The 13,621-nt window shown below is 41.0% G+C and overlaps 1 protein-coding gene across 1 annotated transcript in view; it reads right to left on the bottom strand.

Annotated features, from left to right (window-relative positions):
- ABCA12 (ATP binding cassette subfamily A member 12) overlaps positions 1-13,621 on the bottom strand; it is a gene marked incomplete at its 5' end in the record, with an annotated part of 115,755 nt that overhangs the window by 44,573 nt on the left and 57,561 nt on the right. Inside the window, 11 exons of the mRNA XM_049816934.1 lie at positions 730-849; positions 1,430-1,569; positions 2,154-2,355; positions 3,326-3,490; positions 4,416-4,589; positions 5,411-5,535; positions 5,991-6,103; positions 6,222-6,475; positions 7,878-7,984; positions 8,682-8,797; positions 9,402-13,559. Coding sequence (XP_049672891.1) covers positions 730-849; positions 1,430-1,569; positions 2,154-2,355; positions 3,326-3,490; positions 4,416-4,589; positions 5,411-5,535; positions 5,991-6,103; positions 6,222-6,475; positions 7,878-7,984; positions 8,682-8,797; positions 9,402-13,559 — 5,674 coding nt within the window. The remainder of the gene's footprint in view (positions 1-729; positions 850-1,429; positions 1,570-2,153; positions 2,356-3,325; positions 3,491-4,415; positions 4,590-5,410; positions 5,536-5,990; positions 6,104-6,221; positions 6,476-7,877; positions 7,985-8,681; positions 8,798-9,401; positions 13,560-13,621) is intronic.

The raw sequence follows: 13,621 nt of genomic DNA, 5'->3' as shown, positions 1-13,621 counted from the left end.
AGTCAGCAAAGAACACTTCATTTCACTTTTGCATATTCCACTCTGGATTTTCTGTCACTACCATGGAATTTACAATGAATTTCAGCCACTGAAATTAACTCCTAATGCTTTAGGGTTCCAGAGACCTCATTTTCATAGTGTTGTAAGAAAAGGGGACAATTTTTACTGTGGACAATTGGAAGCAAGTATGTGAAACATTACAGCCTACTGCTTTCTGTATCCATGCAAGGCTAGGTTCCTTAGTGGAGGAAAAAGAAATTTTATTTACATTCACTGAGGTACAAAGACATCTTCTAGCTCTTATGTGTGTACCCAGAGCTACATGCTTATTATAGAAACTGTTTCATTTTCTGAAAAAGTCATTTCTTGCCTGGTCTTGGCTGGCTGGATCACTCCATCAAGCAGAAAGTTAATTCACAAACTGAAGAGCATTCCCTGCTCATCTTAGCCCTCCAGCAGGCCTCAGAGTGGCCAATGTCAGGGAGCATATTACAAACAGATCACTTCAGAAGGAGGATTTGCATGGAAAGGTGTGTCAAGAGTATTTCTGTTATGGGAACAGGCAGGCAGGCACAGACACTGTGAAGTCCAGGACAAAAGCCTGAGAAGGGTCTCCCCAGCTGACCTAAGATGTCCCTGAGGTCCCTGGAACCTCTCTTTATTTCAGTGAAGGAATCCATCCTCCCAATTCCCTCCCACAAGAGAGACAGGGGAGGTAGGATCTCATACCTTGATCATTGGAACTGTCTGGTTTAACTTAGTCAGTGAATTCATGATGACAGGAGACTTGTCCAACCACTCCTGGGACTTCAGGGCTAGATCAGCCATCTGCTTCAGGGTTGCATTAGACTATAAAAAAGCCCACAACATATAAGGATTCATTTATTCATTACCTTGCAGCTTTTAGGCAATAAATAAATAAAAAAAAATAGCTAAGACCAAATTTGGTTTCCTTAGGATTTTTCTTAGCACCCTATCACTGTTTGGAAAAATGCCCCTTAACACACTGAATTTCGATGCAAGTACTTAAAAATATGGCCTTATATGTGACATTTGGAGCATGTCTTGGATATCAGCTTTCCTTTTACCACTGGTCTGTTTGTGAACAAGTACTGGTTATAACATTTGTCCTAGAAGACTTCTCTACTACTGGCTGAAAATACAGGGGTGAAACTTCATAAACTGAAGGCCTTAAAAAATTGTATTTTTTATACATATATTAGACCAACAGCAAGTTTTTGGAGGTAAGATTCATTCAAAGAGAAAAGATGACTCATATGACCAACAATACAACTAGGAAAAGATAATTTGACTAATACTCCAAACAGTCAGAAAATAGACTCTGCTTCTCAAAGAAACAGGACTGTGCTAAATAAATTACAATCCTTTTGAGTGGGCATATCCTGATGGACTGTAAACAGAGCCATACCTTTCCCATGATTGCTTGAGTTTCTATGGTATCTGGTGTATAAAGGATCTTCCCCAGAACCATTGGTTTTAAAAAAGACCAAATTAAGGCTCCACTTGGGGTCTTGACCAGGTCCAGGTAAAAGGATAAGCAAAATGGTGCTGCAGGGGGAGAAAAGCAAACAAATTGCACAGAGCACGAATAACCAGACAAAGAAAGTTACCAGTGTATTTTTTGCCATCTGCCCAGTACGTTGCTGTGTCCAGTGAATGACTTCAGGACCCTCTTCACTGGCTGATATAATGTGTCTTGACAAAAGCAATCCACCCCCAAGATCTCCTGTTGCTGAACTCAAAACAACAAGAGTCTGACTGTTTGAGCCAAGATTCTCTGCTTGAAGGTTAAATGGACTTTTGTGAACTCAGAGGAGCTAATAATGTCAGTACAGTCGAAAAACTACACATCAAGAAAAAGCAGTGGCCTGTCAAGCCCTAAGACCAGATCATCAACAAATGGAAAACAGTGCAGTGTCAAGCACTGCTCTGCTACATATGCTGTTTTCCTTTTAACATTTATGGACATAAAACACCAATAGTTAAGGCAGTGCAGATCTTCAGCTAGCATAAATCATGAGCACTTACAGCCCACCAGAGACATACAGGGAAACAGTTCAGCACTGGATCTCTCTGGAAACAGCAGAGTTTGGCTCTGAAATGTTTTTGCCTTAAGGAAAAGCCAGACTTACTGGAGTCATGAGGAATCCCATATTTCCTCATCATCTTTTGGACATAGACATCCTCCACAGAAGAACTGTTGCTTACAGGGTCTCCAAAATCTGGAAGCAAGGACTCAAAAAACAGCGGTGTGATCTCCTGGTTGCAGAGAACTTTTGACATGGACTTAAATGTGTCACGTGTTATCCTAAAGTTGTTTGATTTAAACAATTCCTGCAGAAAAGACAGAATGCAAGTAAAACCTGCATGCTAAAACATCCCATTCCAAGAGAAAAAAAAATAAAAAATTAGAAGGCATGGATTGAACATTTTTAGACTGCTTTCTTATGAGAAGTTTGTCTCTAAAAAGAAAAGGGACTTTGCATGGAAATCATGCTTTTTTGGCTAACCTCTGCTATGACAGAGGTGGTAAATTCATTTCCAGGTATGAGATCTAATATGGAAATTGCCTATAACGTGTGTACAGGAATTGTCTATAATGTGTGCCTGGTGACACACATACACCCTGGGTTACAGGACAGAATTTATCACACAGATTTGCCCATTCCCTATCCCATCTATTCCACTACACATGGTTCTGCAATCCACAGGCAAAGTAATTACCAGAAGCAATTCCTGTGATCTATGCTGTCATCGACTATGGATCAGAGAGACTGGATTCAGTGCTGGATGAAGTTAGTGCAACCTGAAATTAGTGCAGCCGTTGGAGCAGGACTGGGTTTGTACTGAATGTTTTGGGCAGTCTTGAGGCTTTAGGTGTAATCTAATGCACACTAAAGCTAGAGCAAATTTTTGCTGTTGACTTACGTGGCTTTGGATAGCCTTTAGTGGGCAGTTCTCCAGTTGTTTTCACAAGCTGACCCCTTCCAGTATTTTGTTGGAATTCTACCCTCCTTCAAGACAGTTGTTCATCCCCTGTATTTTTGTTCCTAGTGTCCCTCCCACAGCATATGTTCCTATTGTCCCCTCTGTCATAAGCACATGATGGCCCCACTGTTCCAAATCAAAGCTCTCCCAGGAAGGCAGTATATAAGTTTGATAGAGATTCTTCTTAGGACACCGCTGCTTTAAAGAGAATCAGTAATCTATGATTTAATGCACCTTTGGCTTGTAGGGTAAGAAATTCCCGTGGAAACTGTTCCAGTGGCGTTTTGCCTCCAAAGCACACGCAGACTACACGTACCTTAGTCAGTGGCACATTTCTAGACTGCCGGAGCTTCTTCAAAGAATGAATAGCTTGTAGCAATGGATCAACGCCAGATTCAACCTCGTGTCTGAAATATTTCATTTTTGTCAGAAGGCCTAACATCTTGTCCACGGGTTTCTGAAGTTCCTTAGGGAAAAACATCTACAAGAGGCAGGAAGGAAATAAATTATGATTAGCAAGAATCTGTGCACACAAGCATGTACACACCCATATTGTATTAATTCCAAGACAAAGATTGTGGGATTTTTAAAACTGTTAGGAGGCTTAGGGAGCGGATGTCCCATAGGAAATTAATGGGATTTGTATTCCTAAATCCCCAAGCGCTTTTGCAAACCAGTCCCCTGAGAATATTACATATTCTGAAAACTGCATGTTTCCAAACACCTGCAGCTGGGAAATGTGTATCAGATATTGGCTGGGATATAATTTGAGTCTCTAAGAGGTAGCATTTCACACAACATATATGTCAAACACTACGAGTGACTTTTGACCTGAGCCAAATTCATTGGCATTCTCATTTAATAACTTCTTTTCCCCAGGATCACTTCTGTAGCATTTTAAAATATGTATTCAATATGCACTTCTCCGTGAATGGTATTTTTACATGCTGTTTATATAGTCGTGTGCATGGGATATTTGAATCATTTAGTAACTTGGCAGTGCCAACTAGATCGGGAAAATATATTTTACAGGACTTTTTCCAGGCCTTTCCTTTTCAAGGAATAAAAAAATTTAGCCCAGTGCCTTATTTTTGGGAAGCCTGAACAGAGCTAGGAATGCTCAAGAGGTTGTGACAGCATATAAATGATACTAGCAGATAGGGAGGCATTTAGAGTAGGTCCAGTGCCTTTAAATGAGGTTTGCTGGTTTACACCAGCTGAGATCCTCATTTATATCCACACTGTCACAGCATGGATATGCAATAAAAATTACTGCATGAGCAAAGGCTGATCTTTGGCTTGTGTAAATCAGTATAGCTTCTGGCCACTGCAATGATATTTTATGACCTTTCAGCCACTATATGCAGCAAAGACTATAGAAAGCACTCTACAAATCCAGCACTAACCTTGTATAAGAAATTGTAAATGTCTAAGTGTCGTAACAGAGTGACCCCCAAGATGTATGTCTCACGAGTCCTCTCTGAAAGAGACAGATTGCAGAACTCCTCTGCTACTGTTTGCAGCTGTGGGTCAGCAGGACGGATGCTACAGGACGCCAGCTGGAGGATCTGAGAAATGAGCTGTGTTTGCAAAAAGGAAGAAAAGATTTGTTAGGGGGTAGACCGCTTGCTCCAGTATGCATGGATTAATCTTGCCTTGCTGTTGTTCTTTCCGCAGTGTCATATTTCAACCCTGAGAACCAGAAAATGCCTACCCATTACTCCTGCTTCCAGGGACAAATCCTAAGGATTGTGTTTTACTGCCCAGTTTGCACAGTAGTAAAAGCTTCTGTGGTTTCAATTTCCCATTGACTGATGCCTGTGAAGTTTGGAAAAGAGTGCGCTCTTCGGGGCTCAGTCCAGACAAGATGGTTGGGAAGGAGAAAAGCATCTGGAGCTCTGCTTGCGCAGGAGGTTGAGGAAGGCAAGCTCATCTCTCATTATGGGAGGCTATTTTTGGACCCCAAGTGCTCTCATAAATTGTCGTTTGAAGTGTGCTTTCCCATCTGGACTGCAACAATTTCTCAGCACGGAGGACCCCACCAAGGACCCCACTCAGTCCTCATTAGTCTGTTACAGTGAACTGTGCCCTTGCAACGGATCAGAGCAATCACTCACCAGGCAGTACATGGCTGCTTACCAGCTACTGGTGACAGCCAAAAAGACCATATGGCTCTTGGTCTCCAATGGCTGAACTGACGTCAAAGACTGCTCTTACTACATTTCTGATGGCTGTTTTGATCCATAACATGCTATGCTGTCTGTCCCTGTGGGATCATCTACCTCTCTGTGCTGTCATGCATGCAGTGATCTGCTTAGCTGCATTCACTAACGAATTCTGGGTTTAATGGTCTGAGAGGTAGAAAGCAACAAGATCTCTACCAGGATGACAGCAAACTTACCTGACTGCTGTTTTCTGGGAGAGATGCTTCCAGAAGAGCATCAATACTGGCTGTGGACATTCCTGCTGTGTTTCTGAGATCCTCTTTGAGCTGGTCCACATTTTTAAACACATTTCTTAACTTTTCTGTAAAGAACGAAGAACAACTGATGTAGCAGCTTTCTCCAGACATACAGCAATCTCAAGCACACAGAGAGGTCTTTAGGTAAAGTACAGAAGTGTGGTACATCACTGCTGATAAAAAAAACCCAACAACTTGCAAAATACAGTCATATTTCCTAGGTTTTACAGTCCGATTTGTGGGCTGCAGTTGACAGGTCCAGCGATAGCAAAAGTTGCTCAAATGCAAAGAGACTTGGGACTTTCAGTACATAGGACTATTTGGGCGGTACAGAAAACCAAGGGCGATTTAGAACAGGCTCTAGAACTACCCTAGATATAGGATCCCAAGGACATCGTGTATGGTTATTTCATTAATATCACTTCGTCCTGGCAGCTAAGCAAGTCTTGGGATTTCCAGCAGAAAGTATGGTACCAGTGATGGTGTTTACCAACACTCTAAAGTAAATACAGAAAACTACCTTGCTTGCTAGAATCTGTTAAATTCTCAGTGATGTTCAACACGGAATTCAAAGTAGACATAGACTGCAGAATCTCTTGAAAGAAAGCAATTTCTGGTACATTTTCTTGAAGCCTAAATTGGAAAAACAAAACAACGAACAAAATTGGGAATATGAAAAGAAGGCAAGAAGCCATTTCATCATTTCATAAATAGAATAGTAAAGCAGTCTAACTGAGAGGGAGAGCCTCACCACTTCATTTGTGTCTGGATGTTTGTGGCATCCCCAATCAGTATATTTTGAAGTTCTTGGGAGATCCTTCTGTGATTCAGTACATTGGTCACAACTTGATTGCTCAGTTCAATGGTGCGGAGGAGCTGCTCATGAGATTGACTTTGTTCACACAGTTCTCCAAAGCCAACATTAGGGAGATGGCAAATATGCTGTATTGACTTAAAGCTCTCATAGTCACAAAGAAGTGTTGTCAGATCCCAGAGGCGAGAGATCTTCAAAGGAAATTTTGAAAAGGAAGACAAATGCACAAACACCAGTTAGATGACAGAATTATAAAAGGCAAGTTTTGGAGAGTCTAGCTGCCCTTTTTCCATTTTTCTCTAGGATTAAAATTTTAATATATATTTTTTAGTTCATTCAAAAGGTCTCCAACAAAACAGTTCATAACAATCATTCCTACATGAGTTGGTAGCAGACCTGACTACACAACATTGCACAGGATCTAATAAACCTTGCAAGCCTTAACATATCATTTCCCCTGTCCAACACGCATACACAGCAATACTCCATTTAGACTTACCTGTTAACCAATTAATCTTCCCAGAGACCAAATAAATCTACCTTGTGCAACAGGTTTAGCCTTCCAGATACCACCAGGTCATCCTTACTACAGCATACAAAACAGAGTTGGCTAGAAGTCAGGACTTCCACATCTGCCAACCTGTGTAAAATTATAGTCCTTTGCCTACTCTGCTATTACGGGCTTCCCTCTTGTCTGACATCATTATTTACATTATCAGTCTCTTATGGCAAGAACTGTTTTCTGTTTTGTGCCCATAAGTACCTGCCACACTGAGACTCATCATATTATTGTTACAGATATATGAAGCAGCTATTAGTGCAGTCATGTATGTATGGTGTAAGAAGGATTTTATTCAAATGAGGCATTGCCAAATCCAAAGCTGGTGAGGGAAATCCATCAATCAATATTCCTTAGGTGCTTAATCTCAGAAACCATTATAGTGTTCTGAGACATCTAGGGCTAAGGGAGCACATGGGGTCTTGGACTCCAGCCAAGCTGGTGTTGTATAGCTCCTTATGCACAGTGCTAACTAAGTTAGTCATCCTTATAACTGCCAACTGGGTATGCACAATTCCACTGATTTTCAGCAGGGCACAGGAATCTAAAGGCTATTTGTACCTTTGAGAACTCCTCCCTTCATACTTCTCAAATGAAGCAGAGGCATCCTAGAACAATCTCAGCTCTGCAAGGTGCTTTGCTAAGTCTCAAAGTACTGAACTTTAAAAATACTGGTGCACTGATTTACAAGGAATATGCTTCCACTGGCAACCTATCCAGTGCTCATCCTTTTGGGATGGCTGGTGGAAAGCAGAAGCCATTCTACCCAACGGACTGGGAGGATAGGAACACCTCTACCTTCTCAGAAAAGTGGGTGTACACTGGGTAGGGACTCATATAAGAACAAGTTCCTCAGCCCAGTTTAATGGTGACCTTTAAATACAGGCAGCAGGCAGAAAACAGTTTCAGTTCTAGTTTTTATCAGCTGTTCTTTTAAGAAACTTTTTTTCCATATGCTGTGTTTCAAAACCTCTATTGCACATTCATGTATCACTGCGGGATGTCCTTCAAGTCAGCATTTTAAGCAGACTCACTTTTAGCTTCAGGAGCTCTGGTATGGATGAATATTTCTCAGAGGTATTATTTTGCATGAAAGGGTTCTTTTTCAGATGAGCTTGCTTCAAAAGCAGTGTGGTGTTTTCTGTGCAAGGAAGAAAACAAAAGTTACTTGAGACAGAAATACCAGACTTGCAGAAACTTCGCAGATGGGAATATCAGCACTTTTATTCCAAGGCCTACTGAGCACTGCTATTTCCTACCAAATTCACATGGCTCAGGAGTTCTGAAATCACAGACCAAGACCCAGGTTGTAATCTGGATTATAACAGATCCAGTCTGAGTAGATGCTCTGGTTCTAAAGAAATCCACACCGGTAACAGGACTTCTGACAGTGCCCTTCAGAGCACATGCAGTATCTCTATTCTGTGAGCAGATGAACCTCTCAGATCTTACAATAAGCTCATAAGATGAATATCTATGTGAAATACCATGTTAACTCTCACAAATAACTGCTGTTATCTTATGGCTACATAAAGCTGTGAAGGGAATATAGGTTTCTATTTGTAAGATTTCTTTATCTGAGTGTCAGCAACCTGCCATCACATAGTGAAGAACAGACGTGTCTTTTGGATAGAGTTGGATGGAAAACTTAAATCCACAATGTGACATTACTCAAACAAAAAGGGAGTCTGCTTCCCAAGGTCTCACAGCTCCAGTTAGTTGCCAATGGATGAAAACACATAGCACCATTCCTTCCCATCATTAGACAAAACACTTTAAAAAGACAGGCACAACGTATTCCAGCTGAGGTCCCAAAACATTAATGAAATCATGATTACCTGTCAATTTTCTGTCTTCAATTTCAGCAGCATTTATTAAACACATCAGGTAAGGGTTATAGCTGTTATTCACTGTCACCTGTAAGATGGTGTTTTCAAATTCTAAAAACAGAAATCTGAAAAATAAGATAGGATGTTAAACCAGCATCTCTTTCAGAAACAAGGTATACTGGTGAGCAACCTGTCAGCTGTGTAGATGCTGTTCCTTGACATTGTAAATAAGAATTCCAGATAAAGCCATGTGTCTCCCATGACACCTCCTAAGTGGGTATACTCCCAATTTTATTTCATCAATTCTTTTTGCTGTTATCTCCCAAAGCTGTCATTCACTTTCAAACCATATGGATAAGAAAACACACTTTAAAGGTTCACTGAGGATGCAATATATAGATGAAAAGGCCTGCCTAGGGGAGACTGAGAATCAAAAATTAGAGAGCCATACCACAAAGAAAGGGTTTCCAAAGAGTTTACCACCGGTGGCAAGGCTTCTACAGGATTCTCCTTCAAAATTTTTGAAAGCCTCACTTTTAGCTGTTTGTTCAGTTCAAGGAGAAATTTCTTCTTCTTCAATATAACCCACATTACACCTAGTATCCTAAATTATGGTGATTTCAGGCTTAAGTTGCTCCACTGGAAGAAAATTACATACTTCTCATGCTGGAACGAGAATGGTGGTCACTACCTACAAATGCAATTAGAATACCCAAAAAGCAAACTCACCGCGTAATCAAACTGGTTGGTGACAAAGTTTTGTCACTCTGAGTCCAAGGTAGGGTCTTGTTATACAGGGCTTCTGCCATGACAATGAAGTGACGAGCAACAATATCAATCACACTGTCAAAACTAGTTTTGTTGGAAAAAGCCGAACTGGAATGTATATTGAATTCATTTAGCAGATCAGAGGAGTTCAGCCTCTTGAGAATATAGCGACTGGCTTCTGTGATTTCTAGAGCTGAAACATCATTGGCAGAGTTCTTTGCCACTGCTTCCAACACCTTTGCAAAGAAGGCAGCTGCTTCAGTTAGATTCCTTTTGGTGTTTAGGAAACTGTCAACCACATCCCAGAAGCTTGAGTAATAACTCCATTTGGTGAGGCTGAAGGTGCCTTGGAGTCTCTGCAGCAGATTGCTCACGTGGAGCTCATCCTGTGCCACACTGGAAAGCATGGACAGGTTATTCCAGCCTGCTAAACTGTCAGAGACATTTAGGGAGTTCAGTACTGTTTCACTCAGCATGAAAGGAAGGAGCATGTTCAAAAGCTGAGATGGGAGAACACCACCCACATCTTGGACTAGGACGGGGCAGGAGGCATTACTCTGCAGCAGCCCCTCTGTGACAGCAGTCAGAGCTCTCACTTTCTCCTCTACCCAAGAGTTTTCCAGCTCAGAGACAAGGTTTAATTTGGAAAGGAAACTCAGAGTAAACTGCAGAGACTGGATGATGCACGACAGCTCCTTGGAAAAGCATTCACTGCTGTTCTTGTAGACGGCAGCAAGCTCTGGAGACAGTTTCAGGTTTGTTATGGCAAGCTGGAACATTTTTGTAAAGGTGTCATTGCATCCTGTTCCACCCTCCATGCCCATGGAATCAAAGAGGGGTTTGCAGGGGCTCCCGGCTAAGGACTTGCTTAGAGTGGCATTTTCAAACAGCATCTCAAGTGTTATGTGGAGCATATCCTGAGCGGAGCAGTTCTGGGGTGTCCTATAACCATTGTTGCTCTTTTCAAGGAAAGGACTCAAGGCTAAATGCAAGAACTCCCAAATCTTTGCCTCTAGCGAAGTATTGTGCTGTGAGGAATACTGGCTGAACTCCTTTTGCAGCAGCAAGTGTGAGAAATGGTAGACAATATCCATTTTTTCTTCAAAAGTTTTGTTTAAGTTGGTGTCATGAAGGACTTTGATTCCTGCTCTCCATATTTCAATCAGCCTCTGGGTATAGTTACTCGAAGAATCAAGTAATAGGCTGATAGTTTCGAGCTCACTGATATTATAACTTTTCTGCAAACTTTTTAAAATTAAGATACTGCTTTGCATGGCCTGTGAGTATATGGAGATGTTCATTCCTCTGGAGTCTTCTTTACCATACAGCTCAAACATGAAGGATACAAAGTTTATCCACTGCTTCAGTTCCTTACTGAAGGGAAGACTGGAATCATTTTTCATGGTACTGAACTGATTTTGCAGCATGTCTAGAATTGACTGGGTAGTGAGACTGTCTGTACTATCCCAGTTCATGGACTGGAGTACTTCAACAATATGCCAGAAAGCATGAAGTTCATTTCCCTGCCTTCCATGAGGGGAACTCTGAAGTTTCTGCATTAGCTTAGACAAAGAAGACATCAGCAGATAATGATCACTGGTATTCAGCTTTGCCATGGCAGCAAGAAGCTGCTCAAGGGACAAGAGCTGTTCTGCAAAATTTTCAGAAGTTACCAGGGTCAACAAGAAGTCAGAAAATAATGATGACACTTTTTCGTTTGTGCTGAGATAATTTTCAGTGTCTTCAAGTGAGACTGCATGAAGTCCAATCATCCTGATAACCTCCCATGCTTTCTCTGTATTAAAATGAGTCCTTTTTATCATTGTCTGATTCCAAATCACTGCAGCCATAGTTAGAACATCTTGAATTTCTTCTCCATAGGGATTAGGGTAGAACAATCCTTCACCATCAACTTCATACAGTGGGAATATTTCTTGAAATATTCTTTCCAAGTCCAATGTGCTGTTTGTGGCAGAAGTTGAATTGAAGAAGAGTTTTAATGAACTATACAAGTAATTCAGATCTGAGGGTTTAATTCCTCCACTAGAATTATGAAAGATCTGATATACTAATGTTTTTCCAGGAGCTACCCCAAAGTCCACAAGAATTAGAGCTTTCTTCATAATTTCCAGGAGTTTCACATATTCACCTACTTCTGTTAGGTTCCATTTGGTGGTCAACATGTTGCCAGTGGCATGCCACAGCTGTGAGAAATGTCTCCACTCAGACTGGTTGGAAGCATTTCTGCCCACCTGTAACAGTTCATATATACTGCTGTTCCTAATGAAAACAGTCAGTAACAGATGGGAAAACACAGGCAGCCTATGCCAGTCTGCTGAGCTGTCAGAGACATTTAGGGAGTTCAGTACTGTTTCACTCAGCATGAAAGGAAGGAGCATGTTCAAAAGCTGAGATGGGAGAACACCACCCACATCTTGGACTGGGACGGGGCAGGAGGCATTACTCTGCAGCAGCCCCTCTGTGACAGCAGTCAGAGCTCTCACTTTCTCCTCTACCCAAGAGTTTTCCAGCTCAGAGACAAGGTTTAATTTGGAAAGGAAACTCAGAGTAAACTGCAGAGACTGGATGATGCACGACAGCTCCTTGGAAAAGCATTCACTGCTGTTCTTGTAGACGGCAGCAAGCTCTGGAGACAGTTTCAGGTTTGTTATGGCAAGCTGGAACATTTTTGTAAAGGTGTCATTGCATCCTGTTCCACCCTCCATGCCCATGGAATCAAAGAGGGGTTTGCAGGGGCTCCCGGCTAAGGACTTGCTTAGAGTGGCATTTTCAAACAGCATCTCAAGTGTTATGTGGAGCATATCCTGAGCGGAGCAGTTCTGGGGTGTCCTATAACCATTGTTGCTCTTTTCAAGGAAAGGACTCAAGGCTAAATGTAAGAACTCCCAAATCTTTGCCTCTAGCGAAGTATTGTGCTGTGAGGAATACTGGCTGAACTCCTGCAGTAGAAGATGTGTTAAGTTATAGACAGGGTTGATTATTTCCTCACTTGAAGTTTCACTGGCACTTGTATAATGAAGGATTTTCATTCCTGTCCTCAGAAGTTCAGACAAGCTCTCAAAGGTTTTATTGTCAAAATTAAAGAAAATATCTATAGATTTTAATTTACTGACATTATAATTCAGCTGTAAGTCTTTTAATATGTACAAGGTCTTTTGTATGGCTTGACTGACTAGTGAGATATTGACTGCTTCAGAATCTTCCCCAAACTCTTTAAACACGGCTGTTATAAATTCTGACAGTTGATCCAATTGTCCACTGAAGACACTACTTGGATTATTATTCAGCTTTTGTAAATGGCTGTTTAATACCTCTAAAAACTGCCCATAGGCTGTGATGCTTGTGTTATTCCACTTCATCGATCTCAGTTTTTCTCCAATGCGCCAATAGGCATTCAACTCATCCCACCAGGCTTCACCCATGGAGCTTTCTACTCTCCGCATCAGTTCAAACACAGGCATCAGTAAGTACTGATAACCTATGTTGGTGTCCGTCATTATAAAAAACATCTTCTGGAGAGCTAGGAGCTGGTCTGGAAAGTTTCTGTAGGACACAGGCTTAAGGAGATAATCAGAAAACAAAGACAGTATTTCGTGCATTCCATTTAAACGGTCTCTGAAGTCTTCCAGAAATGATGGCATGCTAGTGGAGAGCAACATTTTGAGAGGATCCTTAGTTTGCGCTGTACTAAAATTAGAATTATTTAACAGAACTGGATTCCAAATCATTGCAGCTAATTTTAAAGCACTCTGAATTTCTTTCCACTGGGTCATTATATTGAAAATGGAAGTCCCATTAAAGTCACTCTGTAATTGCAGTGATGTGAAGTTATAGATTTCATCAATTATTTCCTTATTATATGGTTCCTTTAATTTATAATCATGATGTGGATTCATTCCCAGTTCAAGAATTGCATACAATTTCTGTAATGTTTCATTCTTCAAATTTCTGAATAGAGTTAAGCTTTTTAATTCACTTCTATTCATTTTTTTCTCAAAGCCTTTTAGACGATGTAGAGACTTTTGTATGGCTTCTAAATCACCTGAATTAATGGACCTCTTGGAGTCTTTTCCACCAATCTCTGGTGACTTTATTTTTCTGGAGGGGGAAAAAAACCCAAAACATTTTAGTGAATACGAAATCAATGCAAGTGGAAATGT

The sequence above is a fragment of the Accipiter gentilis genome, chromosome 1 (genome assembly GCF_929443795.1).
Source record: "Accipiter gentilis chromosome 1, bAccGen1.1, whole genome shotgun sequence".
NCBI lineage: Eukaryota > Metazoa > Chordata > Aves > Accipitriformes > Accipitridae > Astur > Astur gentilis.
Note: the sequence above shows the minus strand (reverse complement) of the source record. Positions and strands in the feature narration are given on the sequence as shown.